The sequence below is a fragment of the Synchytrium microbalum genome (genome assembly GCF_006535985.1).
Source record: "Synchytrium microbalum strain JEL517 chromosome Unknown SmJEL517_scf0006, whole genome shotgun sequence".
Taxonomy (NCBI): domain Eukaryota; kingdom Fungi; phylum Chytridiomycota; class Chytridiomycetes; order Synchytriales; family Synchytriaceae; genus Synchytrium; species Synchytrium microbalum.
Genome location: NW_022158355.1, coordinates 56,744 through 75,264, shown reverse-complemented (window position 1 = coordinate 75,264; position 18,521 = coordinate 56,744). Strand labels below are relative to the sequence as shown.

Sequence of the window (18,521 nt, the reverse complement as noted above, 5' to 3'; positions counted from 1 at the left end):
CTAATGTTGGGGTATTACGTGATGAAGCTCGGGAATCTGTTAAGGCTCTGCAACAGGAAACTCTTAATGGGTTGGATAACTTGAGAAGTGAACTCAAGTCTGAAATGAGACGTTTGGCTAGACCTCTTGTCGTTGTTTAGAGTGTAAATAGATTAAAATTTTCCTTGAAATCACGCGTGGTAGATCGATATTATGCGATGGAATGAATTAAACGCGTAAATGAAGTGGATTCGACATATACATCAGAGGTTTTTTGTCGCGGAATTCGCTGACTGGAAATTCTGAAAGTAGTAGTTTAGTTACCTGGGTCATGGGGCAGTGCTGACAAATATATTACTCACTGTTCTATGGGTTTGGCCCTGTCTTGCATATACTATGGCTCTCGTCCTGTTCTGTCCTTGCTTTCTTTCTCTCTCTTGCCGCTCCTTCGCATTTGCTTGTTGTTGCATTTGGCACAGTTGGCACCTGCTGCAGAAGTATTACAATTAAGAATCTTTTGCTCACAAGTTACTCTTACTCATGGTGAACCTGTCGATATGAGTGTGCCCGAAGACTATCCACAATTAGTAGATGCATCAAACCCATATTATTTCAGACGGGGTAGCACCATCAAAGAACGATGGGGTATTTAGCATGAAACCTTCTATCCTATTCCAGCAACAGCTGTGGACGAAGTCAGACTTATCAATGGCCAATTGCGCTTATAGAAGGCAATAGATCTCTCCGATTCGAAAGACCCAGAAAGTCACATGCACGTCACCAAACAATATCAGAGGTATGAAGGTAGACGATTAATGGGGGTTTTATATGTCTACTAGATTTTATGCACGGGTTATTACACGGCGACGGACGATTATTTCATTGTACAAGCTTCTATGGGAATTTACCATACGGTCGATGTCTGTTCGGGGAATCAGTTCTGTTTCCGTCATGTCGACTCCCATGAATGGATTCGTGTTCTGGATTGAAAAATGTTCAGCAGCGCAGAAGGCACATGTGAGATCTGTATTATTGTGTGGGTAACCAACAGCTTCCGACAACCAGTCTAGGCAAATCCCGCAGCAATAATGTTCAGGAGGTTCCGAATCAATTGGTTCGCCTTGGCGGATGCGTTTTACTATCTTAGACACTCGTTTCCCACGGCCCTTCCATATAGAATCAGCAATGGCTGGCTGCTGCATTTTCAATTTAACAATAGCTTTGAGAATTTTAGCATTTGTCAAGGTTCGAATGTCATTCACATTATGGCAGTCCGCGGCGATGATGACCTCATTTGTTTTCGGTCCTGCGTCGTATATCTCTGTGATGGGTGTGGATCCGGTGACTAAAGATTTGATCATTATTGAAATGAAGCAAACGAAAAGCGAAAAACTGGAAAATACAATACCAATGTCTTGGATTTCAGCTCTTGGATATTCTTCTTCCGTTTCACTCATATTCGTTCACCGCTGAAACTGCAATAATGTGAGAAAGAAAAAGCAAGAAGTTGTGTCATCAGCGAAATCCGGGCTTGTTATGATAAAAAATCCTCACGACGCGTCATGACAACGTTTTCACGGTGTTTATGTGTTTATGGGCATTATGAATTATGAATAAATATTTTGGTCATGGGTCATGGGCCATCATGCTGGCCATCACGATCGTTATCAGTACGCGTTTTGGTCATGATAAAAGTCATTGTTTGTAAACTACATCATGAGCGACCGTGAGAACTCGACCCACGGCCATCATGATCAAGGCCCAGTTTTACGAATTCTTATGGCCATTATGATCATTTTGCTCGCCACTGCCTTGGTCATGACGGTGCGAATCCAAGGCATAAAATAACTCATGGCATCGATTGACGCTATTATCACTTGAAGGGACTTAAGACAGATTACCACCATCAGGACATGCTTTCATGCATACTACTGAACTTCCCTGGTGGTAGATCTTGTTCGTCTGCTAAGAATCAGTTGAGATATCAGTGATAGAAACATGACGGTTTGTGCAATATGGACAGTTGGAAGACACTCCATTAAATCAACGAGCTACACTATGTCAACACCCCTGCTTTTTGATTCGTGGATATGCTCTGAAGACGTCCATACTTGTGAAAGTGTTGTCGTTATAATTAAAACAGTAACGATCAGACACCTAGATCCGTGCTTCGCAAAGGATGACTCTGATTCGAGTATTATACCCAGTACAGTATCAAGTCTCTGCTTTCTATGGCAGTTTGATCACTCCTCTCCCCTCACACGGTACGTCATCAATCGTTGTTTTGTTGAAGGTATTTTCATGCATGGCAAGGGGGATTTGACGACGACTGATGCTGTGGATTATGAAGAACTGCAGTCGATTTTTGTATGTCCTTTCCGTCGCTGCTGTGTGCACAGACGAGACGTACATCGACTATGGTTATTCATTTTTCACTGCATCAGTTGTGTGATGGAGATCTCGATCATTGTGCAAGCACTAACGTTCGCTCATGTAGTGCATGTTACACGTTCCGCTGAAGGTTATCGTTGGCCCCACTTCATTGGTAAGTTGTCAGAATCGCAATTTCTCAACTATATTTTGTGTTGACAATGGATGCTTGTCGTTATTTGTGGATCTGAAAAGGGCATTGCTAATTGCATCTTCAATAGAGTCTTAAATCTCCCTTGCTGGAATGCCAGATGGTGGCTCAAGTTGATATATGCATATTTGTTTACCACAGTACATTTGATCAATTTCATAATTATGAGAATACTAAGAGCTTATAAGTGGTCATGACAACTGTGAACTGTGAGTTAATAAATCACGACGTGTCATAATGGTCGTGAGAATGGACTCTCACAATACCATGACACGATGCGTTTGTCATGAACCACCATGAGACTTTCGACGCGTCATGACACTGTCATGACAAAGCTATGTCTACACGGACTCATGAGGGCCCGTGAAGCCATCCCCGACTTCGCTGATGTGTATTGTTGTATTCTCATTTTGTCGACAATGTTTATACGTGTATTAAACTGAAAAGAAGAAAGCACATCTAAAGTACTACTACAACCCTCAAAACACGTCCCCCTTCCTCATGCGAGCTGTCAGCTGCAGCCCCACACCCTTCATAATAGCGAACCCAATGCACACTACTGTACTTCCGAAAACCCCTAAACTCACTGAAAACGCAGAGGTTTAAAGATCTCAGTAGATAGACAGAGTCGGAAAACGTAACTTACAAGCAGCCGTCTATGGGCTTTCATGTTCTCTAATAGCTTATTCTCATCACACAACACTTGGTACGCATCGTCACTTTTCTGTAATCTCAAAACATTTCATCAAGCTTTCTGGGAACTCCCTTTCCTTCCAACATCCATTCATATGCTAATATCACTCGATATCTATCATAGGAGAGGATTTAAAAGGACTTCCGCCACGCCTAAATCACCAGCTTGAGTTCCACGTCATCAAGCTTCTGAAAAAGCTTTCAACCAACAGACATTCGTAAAAATGCCACCACACGCCAACGATGGTCCAGCCAATCCCACTGGAACCCACCAACGTCCTACAATCCGTGTAAACAGTCCGGATGTGACTTACAAGGACGATCAGTTATACTCGAACTACACTTATCACAGTGCACAGGTTAATCGTCAAGGAGATGAAGTCATTGTGGTTCCCACCACTCAGTCGTATCAATTTAAGGTTGATTTGACTGTTCCTCGTGTCGGGTACGCTATCCTCTTGCCAAATCCCATGTTTTTTGTGCTTTTACCAGCAGCAAACTGACACCTTCCAAACAGATTGATGATGGTCGGCTGGGGTGGTAACAACGGTTCCACCTTGACAGCCTCTATTATCGCCAACAGACGCGATCTATACTGGCGCACCAAAGATGGACGTGTCAATTCCAACTACCTCGGAAGTCTGACACAGTCCTCTACTCTGAAAATGGGTCGTGACGCTATTACTGGACAAGACGCATATATTCCATTCTCGCAGATCTTGCCAATGGTACATCCGAACGATTTGGTATTGGGTGGTTGGGATATCTCAAAAAAGACATTGGCTGAAGCGATGGAACGGGCTTGTGTTTTGGAATGGGATTTGCAGAGACAGGTGTGGGATGAGATGAATGGGTTGCGTCCGTTGCCTTCTGTCTATTATCCTGGTATGTATGAGGACATCATGGCGTTGTGGAGCCTGCATATGAGGCCATGATCCATTTTGCCATCATTTTTTGCGTCTAACAACTTGCATATTTGAAATAGACTACATTGCAGCCAATCAGTCCGAACGTGCAGATAATCTCATTCCCGGATCTAAATATGACCAGCTCAATCATATTCGACGTGATATTGCCAACTTTAAAAACGTTAATGGATTGGATCGAGTCATTGTTGTTTGGACTGCAAATACTGAACGCTATTCTGATGTAAGAACCAGCTTTAGTCGATATGTGCTGTATCATCCTTCAAATCATCCGACGGGTTTTTTTATCCACACCACTTGAAACTACAATAGATCATCCCTGGCGTCAACGACACTGCCGAAGCACTCTTGAGCTCCATCAAAACATCACACTCAGAGATAGCTCCTAGCTCTCTCTTTGCTGTAGCATCCATCTTGGAAGGATGTCCCTTCATCAATGGATCACCCCAAAACACTTTTGTCCCCGGTGTCGTTGCACTTGCCGAACGTCATCAAGTCCATATCGGCGGAGATGATTTTAAATCGGGACAGACCAAATTGAAGTCAGTTTTGGTTGACTTTTTGGTTGCTGCTGGTATTAAACCTCTTGCTATCTCGAGCTACAACCATTTGGGAAATAACGATGGGCTGAACTTGAGTGCTCCACAACAGTTCCGTAGCAAAGAGATATCAAAGAGTAACGTTGTTGATGATATGGTCGCTAGTAATAATATTTTGTATCAGGTTCGTGGTTGGGTACAATTGAAATCTCGCTGCAGCGGAGGAATCCGAAAACTGATACTCCTTTTTTTTGGCAGGAAGGAGAACACCCTGATCACCTTGTTGTCATCAAGTATGTTCCATCTGTCGGAGATAGCAAACGTGCAATGGATGAATATGTTAGTGAGATCTTTATGGGGTATGCAGACGTTCTTGGGATTCTTTTTTGGCTCAACTCTGACTCACTGGACGCTGTCTTGCCTCAAATCCAGCGGTCGATCAATCATTTCAGTATACAACCTCTGTGAAGATTCTCTCTTAGCATCACCTCTCATTTTGGACTTGACCATTATCACTGAACTCATGACTCGTATCAAATACAAAACGGACGATATGTCTGACTATGCACCATTCCATGCTGTCTTGTCAATTCTGAGCTACATGTTGAAGGTAAGATCGTTTGCAGCACTCCGATGTATCCTTGTATGACTTAAACGAAAGTCTGCCTTGACAACAAAAAACGGGACTGCTTTGAAGATTCATTAATACTCAACGCACTTTTACCCTCGTTAGGCTCCTCTGGTACCCTCTGGTGCTCCTGTTGTCAATGCTCTAGCTAAACAACGAGCCATGCTGGAAAACATATTCAGAGCATGTGTTGGATTGCAGCCACAGAATGAACTGTGGCTTCCAAGCATGAACGAAACCAAAATGAGACAGTAAAGTAAATAAGTAGAGTCAGCAGACTTTTGTGTGTCTTTTACACTCTGTTTTTACCCAAACTAGAAAACCAAATTGAACGGATTTTGGTGATTTAGTTGTGTGTGTCGTTTATCTGTGTGCAGTAGTACGTGACTGTCTAGTATTTGATAGCATTTTTCGCTGTGTAAGGAATTCAGTGAGATGAGTATTGGAAACATCGCTGATCGTGTACAGCGTAGATTGGTGCTTCAAACCTACCAAGAAGTCTAGATCTAGCAAGCATCCATGTCCCTGTCCAGCATACGAGATGCCTAGAATACCACGAGTTCTCCAGCCTTCCATGGTGTGAATTGGTCTCTGCAGCTCGAACTTCAAACGTGCCCTGGACAACGTCACGGGACTACCCTCGTCTGTACTGAAATTGTCATAACCTGTATACAAACCACGGGCCTTTCCTTTTGTGGTAGTCTCGAAATTGAAATCGTGCCTGGGGCTCAAACTTCAACTTAGGACTGAAGATCTGCACGGGGCTACTCCAAGAAAGTCCTTTATCCTGAAATCATCGCCACCTGGATCAATACCACGGGCGTTCTCGGGTAACAGCGCCAGCTTTCCATTGTTTGAATTCTTTCCTGCAACCGGATCTTCAACTTTGTACTTATGAACTTTACGGTACTACTCGCACAAGTAAGTTTCTTCTGAATCTACCAAAGTTTGCATGACTACCACTAACCCTGTGTTTACGTGAAAAATGAATTGTTTCACTGGATTGACATCGACTCTCTGAGCGTCTATGTCGTTTAATCGTGTATAAGTTTTACCAATTCCGGTTCGAAGTCTATGCTGCTCCTAAGCGACAAGCTCTACATTCTCAATTTGCCGTTTTCGTGCCTTTACGAAACCGCTGTCAGGAGAACCGTACAAGCTGTTGAAAGCTACTATTCAGAGCTAAAAAGCAATGACACAGCTCGATCTTTCGAAAGTGAGCTGGGCCCTTCTAAAGTATCGAATCGATAATTGTATGTCTTTAGATATGCTTTCCGACGTGAGAAATAGCTTTCATTCGCTTTGGGTCACATGCTGCAGCTCCGTAAACAAAATCACTGGAAATCCGCGATCAACCAATCCACTGAGACTGTCAGACAGTCCAATAAGAATTGCTGAAATCATAAGTGGATGACAATGATGATTCAGGATGAGAGCAGACTTCATTGGCTCTGACTTACAATATAAACCACACGGTAGTTAAGATCAACATTTGCAAGACAGCAATTACAATTTTGCAGCCTTTGGATTCAGGATACCGTCCAACATATCCAATTCCTTCTTTCTATACGTGTCCGGCTCCATGTGAAGTCCCTTCAGATCAAAAACTGCGACCTTTCCAGACCCTTCGACATATTTTGTCCAACTCCTGCCAGGAGCACCAGTGTATGTAAAGGTAATCCAATTCTCACTTATGGTATGCGCCAACTTGAGCTCTTCTTTCGTCAAGAAATACTCGTTTGAGAATACGAATGGTATTTCACCTAACAAACTCTCGTAAGATTTCAAGAAGCGTCGAATGCATACACGGAGCTTACCAGCATGATGCGCCCCAATATTCAGATGAGACGAGAACGACATTGGATGTTCAAAGCGATATGCATATACGTCCGAAGTTTTAGCTAGTTCCCGCATGGTTGCCCGTACAGGTTGATAAAACACGGCGTCTCCGATATATTTTCCATAAGACTTCACTGCCGTGGCGGCTGCAGGATCATCGTAGATACTCATTAGCTCATCCATATGTTGAGGATTGCGGCCGGCTATAGTAGCTCGTAGTTGGTCTCTCGTGCTGGGTACACGGGGATTCAAGGTGAATAGAGATCCCTAGATAGCGATAGTGAGAACCACGTTCATTCATATAAGTAACCTCAGTCTCACCTCGTCACTGTTGGTACCGATAATGAATTGCTTGACTGTTCTCTTGCTAGACCTCCAATTCTCAGGTAGAGATACACCATCAACGGTTGGGAATGATGCTCCAGCGATGAGATTAGCTGATGCAGCCAATAATTCCTGAGTTGATTTGGTCAACAGGAAGTTGACTCGGTCTATTCCGACAAGAGACTCTGGCCCGTTTAGAGCGACATACAATTTGTCAAAGAGTATTTGAGCATCTTCAAGACGGTTTGGAGGGAGTGTCATGGAAGTCCCGGACTGCATGATGCATCGTTTGAACTAGTAGAAGCTTGTAAGCACAAAAGTTTCAACAGAGTGTTTTGGTCGCGGGACACATACCAGCTTTTCTTGTGCAAACATGATAGAAAGGTAATCAACAGACACACCACCGGCTGATTCGCCGAATATGGTCACATTGGTCGGATCGCCACCAAAGCTTGCCTATTACGCATAGTGAGTTGTTGGGTGACGAAAATCGCTCGAAAAACATAATAGTTACAATGTTCTCCTTGATCCAACGCAGGCCACATCGCTGATCAAAAAAACCAAGATTGCCGGTGCTTCCATCATCCGAGAACTGCTGTAGTTCTAAATCATGAGTCGTCTGTCAGCAGCAAGTCGCGAGAACATCAGATCTGACTTCATCACGTACCTTTAGAAGCCAAGAACCCAAACAGATTAATACGGTATGCGATGCATACGACAATGACAGGCTTCTTGAGCTCGGCTGAAAGTCGAGCAAGGTATTCCCCAGAATGCCTAGCATCAAAACAGCCTGAGCACGAAAGTCCAGGTTTCAAGAAGGCCCAAAAAAATCATCCTCACGTAATTTTGTTGGTTTGGCCTTCCGCAAGACCACCTATAATGTCATTAATCAATGCGGATTCAGGAGAAATGCGTCGTCGTCGACGTTGCACATAGAAGCAAGCACGATTCTGTGTCAAAAATTGGTCCATTTCGTACCGCCGTAAATCCAAACAAGCACGGGCACCTTATTAGTACTCATTCCAGCTGGTTTCCATATGTTCAGATACAAACATTCTTCATCGTCAAAGTCACCATCGAAAACTTCATCGATTTTCAAGACCACGGGAGGGCGATTCTGTGGTGGGCTAGGCCTGAAAGAATAAATATCCATGTAAGCTCAAAACATTGAACGTGTCTGCGCTTATATAAGACTTGCCCAAATCTGTTTGCTTCGAAAACACCTTCCCACTTTTTCGTGACTGGCACAGGCTTCCTGAATCGTTCAGCGGTGGCGAATTGTATACCGAGGAACTGTGCGACGTTGCGCCTGATGCTGCCTCGTATGGTTCCCAGCGGTGTCTCGACTTCCATGGTGTTAGTGCTTGTTTGGACTTAGGTTTTTTGAAAGAATGGATTTTATGGAACAGGTGCCTACAATGTTAATCGATCGGTTATCTCATGCCGCAAATAACGTTCATTCAAGTTATTTCAAGTTTATAACTGGTGTCAAACTATAGGTTTAAAATCGAGATCCCATGTAAATCGTTGCCGAGTATTCGTGTGTAAAGCTTTACAGTCGAGACCCAATACCATGAGCTTCAGTAAAGACCTTATCACAAACATCCAACGCCTCCTTCCTGAAATCATCATTTTCCAGCGTCATTCCTCCACTACCAAACACTGCGATTTTGCCGTTCACTTTATACTTTGGCCACTCTGGTGCTCCATTGTAAGCAAAAGTGATCCATTGCTTGGTCATTTCCTTTGCCAGTATCACCTCCTTCTCGTTCAAGAAAGCCGCATTTGAGAATACAAAGGGTATCTCTGATGCATGGTGAGCTCCAATTCTGTACGGTTTCGACGTGGCTAATGCGTGGTCGAATCTGTATACATATACGTTTGCTGATGTGGATTTGGAGCGAGCATATTGCCGGACTGGATACTGGAAGATTGTATCGCCAAAGTATTCCGTGAACGCTTTCTGTACTGTGCCGTATTTCTTCTCGTCATAGACCTTTAGCAGTGCGTCACGATGTTGTGGGTTTTGGAAGCGAGCGCCGATTCTGGCACCTAGTTCCTGCATTGTTTTTGGAGATCCAATCATTGTGAATAGGGTGCCCTGCGACAACGAAGCAGGGTTAGTGACTGGCTTCGCCAGATTGATTAACATGGCAAAGTACCTCGTCACGAGTCGTCCCAACCATCATGTCCTTGAGAGGACGTACCACATGAGCCCAATCACTCGTGATCGCAACACCATCAATTACAGGAGATATAGCGACTTTCAACGCCATCTTGGACCATGCCTCTTTGACTTCTTCTGTCGATCTGCTTAAGAGATATTCGACTTTGGCCTTCCCTTTGAGATCAGCAGGCCCCTTCGAATGCTCGTAAAGGAGATCAAACACTCGTTGGGCTGTTGCTACAGGAGCTGGCGGCATCGTCAAAGCTACACCTGACTGCATTATACATCTTGTAAACTATTGAAAGTAAGCCAGTTGAGCGTGATGCGAACCAAGCAAACAACATCCAGCTGATTTACCAGTTTTTCCTTGGCAAACATGATCGATAGTATGTCAATGGATGCTGAGCCTGCCGACTCGCCAAAAACAGTAATATTCTGTGGGTTACCACCAAACCTGGCCTACAAGACAACGTAGTCAAGGTCTGGATCAGCTTGCATGTGAACAATGTTTGACCTACAATGTGTTCCTTGACCCACAAAAGTCCCAAACGCTGATCGAAGAAGCCCATGTTTCCGGTTGTCCCGTCACCATTCCATTCTTGAAGCTCTGCAAGTTGAATATCGTAAGGCTCCACGTTGTACCATTGTGTGACGAATCTTTGAAACTACCTTTGGAAGCCAAGAAGCCAAACACGTTGACTCTGTAGGCGATTGAAACCACAATGACTGGCTTGTTCAGCTCAATTGAAGCCTTGACCATGGGTTGGCCATCATACCTGAAACGACAGTCATCAGCAAAGTTGGTTGCATGTTTAGATCCAAGCTTCACACTTACGCGAGCATGTTAGTTTGGCCATTCGTCAGCGCTCCGCCATAGATCCTAGACAGTTTAAAGAACGACAAGATGTCCATAAGTATGCTGCAGTAACAGACGGCCAACTCACGATCATGTAACAAAGCTTGGCTCACCACACCATAACCGGCAGATTTCGACCTTCCGCATTTGGAGGCGTCCAAACGTTGAGGCAGAGACAATCCTCAGACTGGACATCACCCTCATGTGTGTCAACGAGCAGCGAGATGGGGACGGGCATATTCATTTGTGGGGGAGATGCACTACAGCGCATGAGTTAGATGCATAATATAGACTACATATGATACGGGTTTCATACCTAAAGTTAGTAGCATCATACAGATTGCTCCACGGTTGAACTGCAACAGGTCGCTTCCATCGTGCTGCAGTTGCAAACCGTACTCCTAAGAATTCACGGATGCCACTAGGTGCAACTTTGCCTCTTATAGAACCAAGAGAAGTCTGAACCTGCATCGTTGCTTGTATGTAATCGCAACTGGTCGTAGTACACACACTCAAGGAAAAACACCGTTTCAAGTGTTGATGTTCTCGTGCTGTAAGACAAAGCTCATACGAATCACGTACCAAAACGCGTTAAATTGTGTAAGCGTGCAGTAGCTATTAGCGATCGCATGTGGATTTTGGTTGAACATGTTGAACATTCAAATTTCCCGATGTGCCTGTGTTCAGTTTTTCACGAGGGGCTCACCATCTTGATGATCAATTAACTCTCATACATGAATATAATCGAGACATCGTAAACGTATCGCGCCTCAACTTGCTCAGCTCAACGTTTTGGGCTCTCTCACCGTCCATCATCTCTTGATCATTATTTTTTTTCAATTCGACAGCTTACAAGATTTCAATACGACATGGCAGGAGGTGGAGCGTCAGGATCTAAGCGAGGCGGCGGAGGTGCTGGAGGCAAGAAAAAGTTCTACTCGACTTTAAATACAAAAAGCAAGGTAAGCTATCTGCAAGTCTTGATCACTTTCAAAGAAACACATTCGCTTGCAAACAGACACTAATCTCATTTCACAGGCGGGCTCTTTCAAGGCTGGTATAGAAAACAAAACAGCTGGTATCCTGATTTCATGTGCTCAAGGCAAAGAAACGAAAGCTGCTACCGAGATCAGGAATTGGTTGAAAGAGGTATGAGAAAAATACACAAATTCACGTTCGATTGGACTATCTACTAACAGTTTTATTTGATATAGATTGCAGACAGGCTGTACGGTCCAGAAGAAGCAGCCGAGGAAGCTGACACGAAAGATGGGGATGTCGAAAAGGCTCTACAAGCTGAATTGGACGGGCTCAAGAAAGAGAGGAGGGAATGGAGGTTTCAGCAAGTGCTTATGAAGTCTGATTCTATGATATACTTTAAGGTGTGCCTGCTCTCAGCGTCAGATCAATCCGATTTTCTGTTTCACACATATTTTGGTTAGACAATCGCACCCGTCAATCCCGTTGAAGTGGTCACAGAACTGATGGAGAGCGTCTTGAAGACCGGCTCAAAGAGATCTCGTCATTGCATTCGTATAATACCGATTCAAGAGACTTGTTACGCGTCAGTGGAAGAGATATCCAAAGTCGTCAGCAAGCTTGCTAAACCTGTTTTCGATGTTGACGGTGATGAGACTGTTATAAAGGTAACCGCGATGCCTTTGCATATCTGCTTGGAATACGACCTTTAAATTAGTGGGTTTTTTTCTTAGTGGGCACTCGTACAAAAAGTCCGCTCACATGCAGCTCTGACAGGAGAGATGCTCATAGAATCGATACCTGGTCTGATTCCCAAAAGGCATAAAGTAGATTTGACTACCCCTGAAGTGTGTATCGTCGTTGAAGTTGTCAAGGTAAAAAAAACCAAGCCGTATGATAGCCGCATTCGACCAATGTCAGATTCGAGTTTGGTCACCATTGTTACATCCGCCATTCGTCTTATACCACCTTCTTCTCCATCATATAGACCACCGCCTGCATCAGCATACTACGAAACTTCAAACGCTTCAAACGCTTCAACTTACGCTCCATATGGGACGACATGCATCCAGACGAGAAGGCAGCCATTGAAGCTGAAAAAGCCGCCAAAAAAAAGGAAAGATCTGCACGTGGCGAGGAGGTTTGGAGAACGGGCAAGAAATTTGACGGTAAAGCTAAAAAGGGCAAGGGTGTTGAAGCTGAAGCTGATGATGATTCGGATGACGATGATGAAGAGGTGGAAGCATCGACCAAGAATGGATCTAAACGAGGTGCTGATGAAGAGGGCGTTGAGGATGATGATGCCAAGGAGGAGGACCATAGAGATAAACGTGTCAAAGAGGATGTAAAAGAGGATGTTGCAGAGTAGTCAGTAGGTAGTAAGTCCCACCTTGTAATAAAAACCAGCATTTTGGATGTTTGTACTTGAACGAAGTGGTTGATTTCAAAGCTGGTGACGGTTGAGTTAGGTATTATATTATTAGGTTTGGTATTGGGTTCACGATTAGGTTCTATATTAATACTACGATTGAGGTATTGAATATTGAGGCGACGACGGCGTATGCAGCGTTGCATCAGAGTACACGCTCGTTCTCGGCGATGTGGGTGACTGTGGCGGTGTCGTTTCTGGGGATGCTGCCAGACCATCACCTTTACTGCTACTACCATGGTCCTGTTTACTACAATTACAGTTGCAATGCTTCTCCGGTTGACTAGGCAACACCCAATGCAAATGGTCTCCGGGAGTCCTCACAAACACATATCCGACATAGTTAAACACCACTCTAACAGCAGGCTTGTTCAGTATACGTGCTCCATACGGCGTATCCTTACTCTTATGCTTTTCCTCGTGAGATTTCGATACGAGCTGTTTCTGATACAGCAATCTGCGGCGTTCGCCAGAGATTGGAGTGTCGAGATGACCGATGTCGTCACGACCGAGATTATATGGAGATGTGAGCAAGAAGGAAAGGGAATGTATAGATGTACTCCATTTGAAAAAGTCCGTCTTTGCCTTTTTTATTGCCTCGATATTGTCCTGCTTGTTCTTTTCTTCCCAGACGATCTTCTCATCCTCGCTCAATCCCTTGGGAAGCATTTTCCAACCGTGATGTTCCTTCAAGTGCGTCCGTTTACTCTTGATACGGGGCAAAGCTTCTTCTAAATCCAAGGTCAGACGAGCAAACTGAAGATTCCGCTCTTGACGATGGTCGCTCAAGGTCTCCTGATATCTGTTGAAGTCATGACAGCAGCTCAGCACGGAAACCGATCTGTAAACATGTTTTAAACTTACGCGGAGTTGATGAGCGCGATGAGAATATTGATCAACATTAGGACAGACACTGACGCCCAGTATAGATAAACGAAAGCGGTAAGATCCGGTGTCAGAGTATCCGAGATATCAGAATAGGTTCCAAGTTGTAGTACAATTCGCAACGTATATCCAATTGACGACATTGTGTGTACGAAGCCGGCACCTTCCATATCATCTGGCGTCAAAGTCACAATGTGCCAGGCCAATCCAGCGCCAAGAAGCAAGACAGCGACTAACGGAGAGGAATCGAATCAATCAACCGCGGACATATGTGATGTTAACAAAGATGGTGTACTCACATAGCAGCAAGAAAAACAAGAGATATTGTTTTAGTACTTTGGCCACTACTACAACCAAAGCTCCAATTCGTTTCGATGCCGAAACAAATGAAAACAAGTATGCCCACTATTGAGTGTGTTAGTATTGCACATGAGGAGCGACAAACTTACTCAAAACTTACACCCAAGATTGCGATAAACACTAGCAAGACATTCTCAGCAGGAACGTTGCCCTTCACGCGACATGGCACGCACATTATCACCATAGCAGACCACGTAATTTGCATACAATCTACGCAAGAGCATCAGTGTAATCATGGTCCAACTTCCCAACAGATTCAAGAAACCTACTTCTGAGTCCACCAAACCCAAACATATAATATCTCAGCTTCCCAAGCAGGCTATTACTTCGCGAATTACGTATAATCTGAAGCACTTCGATAGCAAACTGAACTGTTGCAAAGATCAAAAGCATGATCTCCATTGCTAAACGTGCGTTTCCACGACTTGAACTGAAGTAATCCAGTCGATCTGACGAGGTTGCTGGCATCATTGCCAAAGCTACTGACATGACCATTATGGCGAGGAATGACCAGAATAGAAGCCACAAGTAGAAGCGATAGAGATAAACGTTCCATTTTATTTGAAGTACCATTTGGAACAGATGATGAGACACCTGTTTAGCCAAGCACGGTAAAACGTTAGCCTTGATGATGCAACTTCAGAAAACCGTTGCACTCTTTCGCAGAAGACCCGCAACGATACTAACCATTTCTTTATCGTCATTCATTACAGCCAGCTCCAAAGCCGAATGCGAAGGGCGTTGGTAAAGGTGTGGTTCAAACTCTGGGTATTCCTTCGATTTATCCGTTGGATTGCTAATCGTTGAATCAATATCCTACCAGACACTTTCGTCAGCGACAGTTAATCACATACCAGAAGCATCCATAAACGCTTACCTGAATATCAAAAAAGCAAGAAGAAACAACAGTCTGCATAGCAGGCCCTTGTTGCTTCTTGAAGAAATCGATGTGCGACCTGACGAATTCGTGTTGCTGTCTATCAACGGCGACCAAGAAAGGAGTCAATTTCTTGTTCCCATCCAGAACACACCCATTCAAGAGCTGGTCGTTGGGACGATCAAAGTCTACGAGAATCAGTGGGTCAGAATTGGAGCCGTAAATCAGCCGAATTCAGATAGTCTTCCAAAACTACAAACCTCCTTTTGGATGAGCACTGTGCAGCGACAAAATTTTTTGATACATATCCCAGTTTCCAAAATACGCTAGAAGATGCAATATGCTGTTTCCATAAAAGTCTTGATAATTGATATCAAGTTTTGGCCCGTCACCAGTCTTCTTGACCAAAAACTTGACAAGTTCAATCTTGTTGGTGCAAGCAGCGAAAGATAGTACAGAATTCCCAGCATAAACGTTTCCATAGCCTCTCCGGAAATAAACTCCTTGAGCCAGCATTTGTCTCTGCTGATCTGTTTCAACACCGTTTACTTGAAGCCCCAAGTACGCCTTCTTCTCATGCTTGAAGATTTATAAATGTGAGCTGGCACTGATCGTTTGAAACTAACAGAGCGACGTACGTACCAGCTTTGTAATCAAACTGGTAGCCACGTCATCAGTAAAGTTCAAGGCAATTAAATGAGCGGCAGTTTCACCGAAAAACCGTCGTCGCGTAAAATATGAGTTCAAGAAGGCAACATGGTCTTCTGCGCTGTTTCGACGATGTGATTGTTCAATGATGTAAAGGATGCAATGCACATTTCCATCAGTTACGTTGGTGCATGCCTAAGAAAGCTCGTTGAGCCGAAAGAGTTTACAACGAATTACGAGAACGCTTGATCCTTACCATCATAAGGATAGTATCTCCTTGTCTTTCTCGTTCTTTACCAGCAAAAAGGTTGCTCCAATTGGAAGGATTTTGTTCAATGAGATGTTTTAGCAGGGCAATGTCACCATTTTTAGCTGCCGTCCATATAGGTTTCATCACTATTTCCCAACTTGGAATGAATGGTGTTGCATTGAAGAATGCTTCGCTGAAGTTCAATTTCCTGAGTACTTTGTTATCATCCTCAACGAATGGATCACGATAAAACGAAGACCGCCATGTATATGCGAAAAAGCGTTGGTGTATGAGCCTTTCTGATTCTTTACTGGCCACCGCGACTTCTTCTGGTGGTTGATCGGAACCTTGCTCAATATTCTAGATTATCAGAAGAATGCATTAGTATACAACAATTCAAATGTGGAATATCATGCATCAGAAGACAAAAATAGAGACCATGTAAATGAAATCCGGCCTCACCGCCGTCATCTTGTGCTGAGTTAGAAGTTTTGACAAACGTAAAAACTGGCCACAAGCCAGCCAAACAGGCTTCGAGCTGCAGCTCAGCTAATTGCACACGGCTCTACGTATACGGTGATGCTCAGCAAGGTCGATACCGGGTTTAAACGGCGGAAATTCGTCCACTTGCTTGCTTAGTGGACTTCTGTGGGTGCATAGATAGAGTAAGTCGCAAACAACTCAAGCAAGATGCTCAAAGTGCAGACAACAGGCGAGATACGCTGTAGAGTATTGATATTTTAAACAAATCGTGCTATTTTGAAAAAAGGTAGAGATGAGCCATTCCAATTCCATCCACCGCACCCAACAATCAGCCCAGCTCCTGTACCATGAACTCACCAGCTACGTCAGTAATTGTAGCGCAGTGGAATACTACCTAAGTTTGTGGGGTCAAAAATTATATTGAAATAGCAAAACTACAATACAACAGTAGTTGAAACCGTGAGAGCTGACGCACGTGAATAATTGATAGGCAAGCAGCGATCAGAGCCTCATGCTAGATTTCGCAGTCCAGCAAGGTTCTGGCAGTAATCGAGCGCATGGAGCCGAATGTCTCAAGATCTCTGACACGTATTTGACAAGGTATGTGTGGCCCTGTGGTCTGTGGTTTGCAAAGTTGACGATACCAATCGCAACATTGGTGACAACAATTCTCAACAACGCAAACTACTTCTTAGTATTCCTCCACCACTCTACAGACTAAGCTCTGCGTGGATTTACGTGTGACGATGGTTGTAAATGTGGCCGTGGTTGGAAAGTCTTTATTGTGGTCCTGCTTCATCACAGTCATTTGCAGTCTGCCAGAATGGTCAACAATACGATGCGCTGGATGGATGGCCATGTGTATTGGCATTGCTTCCACGATTGGGTCTGCCGCCTTCAAACAGTCGTGAGCAAACAACGTTCAGTTTACGACCGGTTCCTTTAAACTTACACCCATTCGTGTCAGACGTATCATAAATCTCTGTCTAAAAGCAGTCCAATACGGAAACACATCGCTGACTATCCTAGTCCTCCAATACGCCCTTGAAACGGACTGGATCGCGAAAAGCACAGCACCATTCAACCCACTTATAAAAGTGCTTTTGGCGCTATGGCTGGTCTACCGCTGTCTGTATGGCTTCTTACACCTATTCTATCTCTCTTTTTTGGATGAAATGCACGGTCGAGATATCATCGAGCTAGATCCCTGGTTTCAATGTATGTCGCTGGGAATATTAAGGTTGATTGCCAAGGATTTCAGGACCGCCAGCCCTCCCCATGATATAGGCCCACCACCAGCACGAGCTCTATCCTTGTTGGAAGTAGAAAAAGTACCCCTTTTCAGCGCAATAATGAAAGCTACCGAAATTATTGATGGTTTCAACCAAAACCAACATATGGAAATACGCGAGCAGGACGCTGAAAGTCTTCGGATATTAGATATGTATATGCCGAAAGACAACCAGGCCATCATAACGTACGATAATGTAGATCTGGCCAGATTCATATCCACCGTAAGAAGAGATTTCATTGAAATACTCGACATAATCACAGGAGACACAAGAGCAGTCTCATCAAGACAAAAATATAGAATAAGGAGTTATTGTAATATCTGGCTGGTTGCACTATTATAAGGCTGGCAGGGTTTGCAGCTATATATCAAAATGACAGCATCTCGACGACTTCCTTGTACAGGAGGTAAATGGAGTGGTTTCGATGGCAGACGACTTGGTTTGGATGTATGTACAACAGACAAGGTGGCTTTCTAAATGTGTCCAGTGAACCAAAAATGGATTAGGAGGAAGACGTTGTGACATGGTTAACGCATGGTATCAAGACAAACGTACAAATACATCCCTGTAATCCCATCTTAAGTATTGACGAATTTTCCAAAGTTTAGAGTGACTTTGCAAGACATGAGTGGTACAAGCTTCAACACTACTTCCAATGGCATTTAGGCAGCCTCGACTCCACTAACCTGTCACAAATACAGAGCAATAACTCGACTGGCAATGTATCTAACATCATAACAGAGGAAGAGGTGTCGCTCAAAGCATTTACATGACCAATGTCTTGAGC

General features: G+C 43.9%; 4 protein-coding genes across 4 annotated transcripts; 2 read left to right on the top strand and 2 right to left on the bottom strand.

Moving 5' to 3' along the window:
* Window positions 1-3,477: 3,477 nt before the first annotated feature.
* On the top strand, window positions 3,478-5,601 carry INO1 (inositol-3-phosphate synthase; the record flags this gene model as incomplete). The annotated part of the gene is made up of 7 exons (XM_031167614.1): window positions 3,478-3,698; window positions 3,771-4,138; window positions 4,239-4,402; window positions 4,492-4,902; window positions 4,977-5,077; window positions 5,151-5,328; window positions 5,452-5,601. The coding sequence occupies 7 exons, from the start codon at window positions 3,478-3,480 to the stop codon at window positions 5,599-5,601; spliced, it is 1,593 nt and encodes a 530-aa protein (XP_031026351.1).
* Window positions 5,602-6,852: 1,251 nt separating this feature from the next.
* SmJEL517_g01685 (uncharacterized protein) lies at window positions 6,853-8,862 on the bottom strand (the record flags this gene model as incomplete). The annotated part of the gene is made up of 8 exons (XM_031167613.1): window positions 6,853-7,452; window positions 7,507-7,782; window positions 7,864-7,965; window positions 8,024-8,112; window positions 8,177-8,283; window positions 8,350-8,459; window positions 8,516-8,642; window positions 8,741-8,862. The coding sequence occupies 8 exons, from the start codon at window positions 8,860-8,862 to the stop codon at window positions 6,853-6,855; spliced, it is 1,533 nt and encodes a 510-aa protein (XP_031026354.1).
* A 199-nt stretch (window positions 8,863-9,061) lies between these two features.
* Window positions 9,062-11,003, bottom strand: SmJEL517_g01684 (uncharacterized protein; the record flags this gene model as incomplete). The annotated part of the gene is made up of 8 exons (XM_031167612.1): window positions 9,062-9,610; window positions 9,672-9,971; window positions 10,034-10,135; window positions 10,195-10,283; window positions 10,346-10,452; window positions 10,512-10,556; window positions 10,646-10,792; window positions 10,849-11,003. The coding sequence occupies 8 exons, from the start codon at window positions 11,001-11,003 to the stop codon at window positions 9,062-9,064; spliced, it is 1,494 nt and encodes a 497-aa protein (XP_031026353.1).
* Window positions 11,004-11,401: 398 nt separating this feature from the next.
* Window positions 11,402-12,879, top strand: SmJEL517_g01683 (uncharacterized protein; the record flags this gene model as incomplete). Its single annotated transcript, XM_031167611.1, has 6 exons — window positions 11,402-11,494; window positions 11,571-11,681; window positions 11,747-11,914; window positions 11,975-12,178; window positions 12,245-12,385; window positions 12,499-12,879. 6 exons carry the CDS (start codon window positions 11,402-11,404, stop codon window positions 12,877-12,879), a joined length of 1,098 nt encoding a protein of 365 aa, XP_031026348.1.
* Between the last annotated feature and the right edge of the window lie 5,642 nt (window positions 12,880-18,521).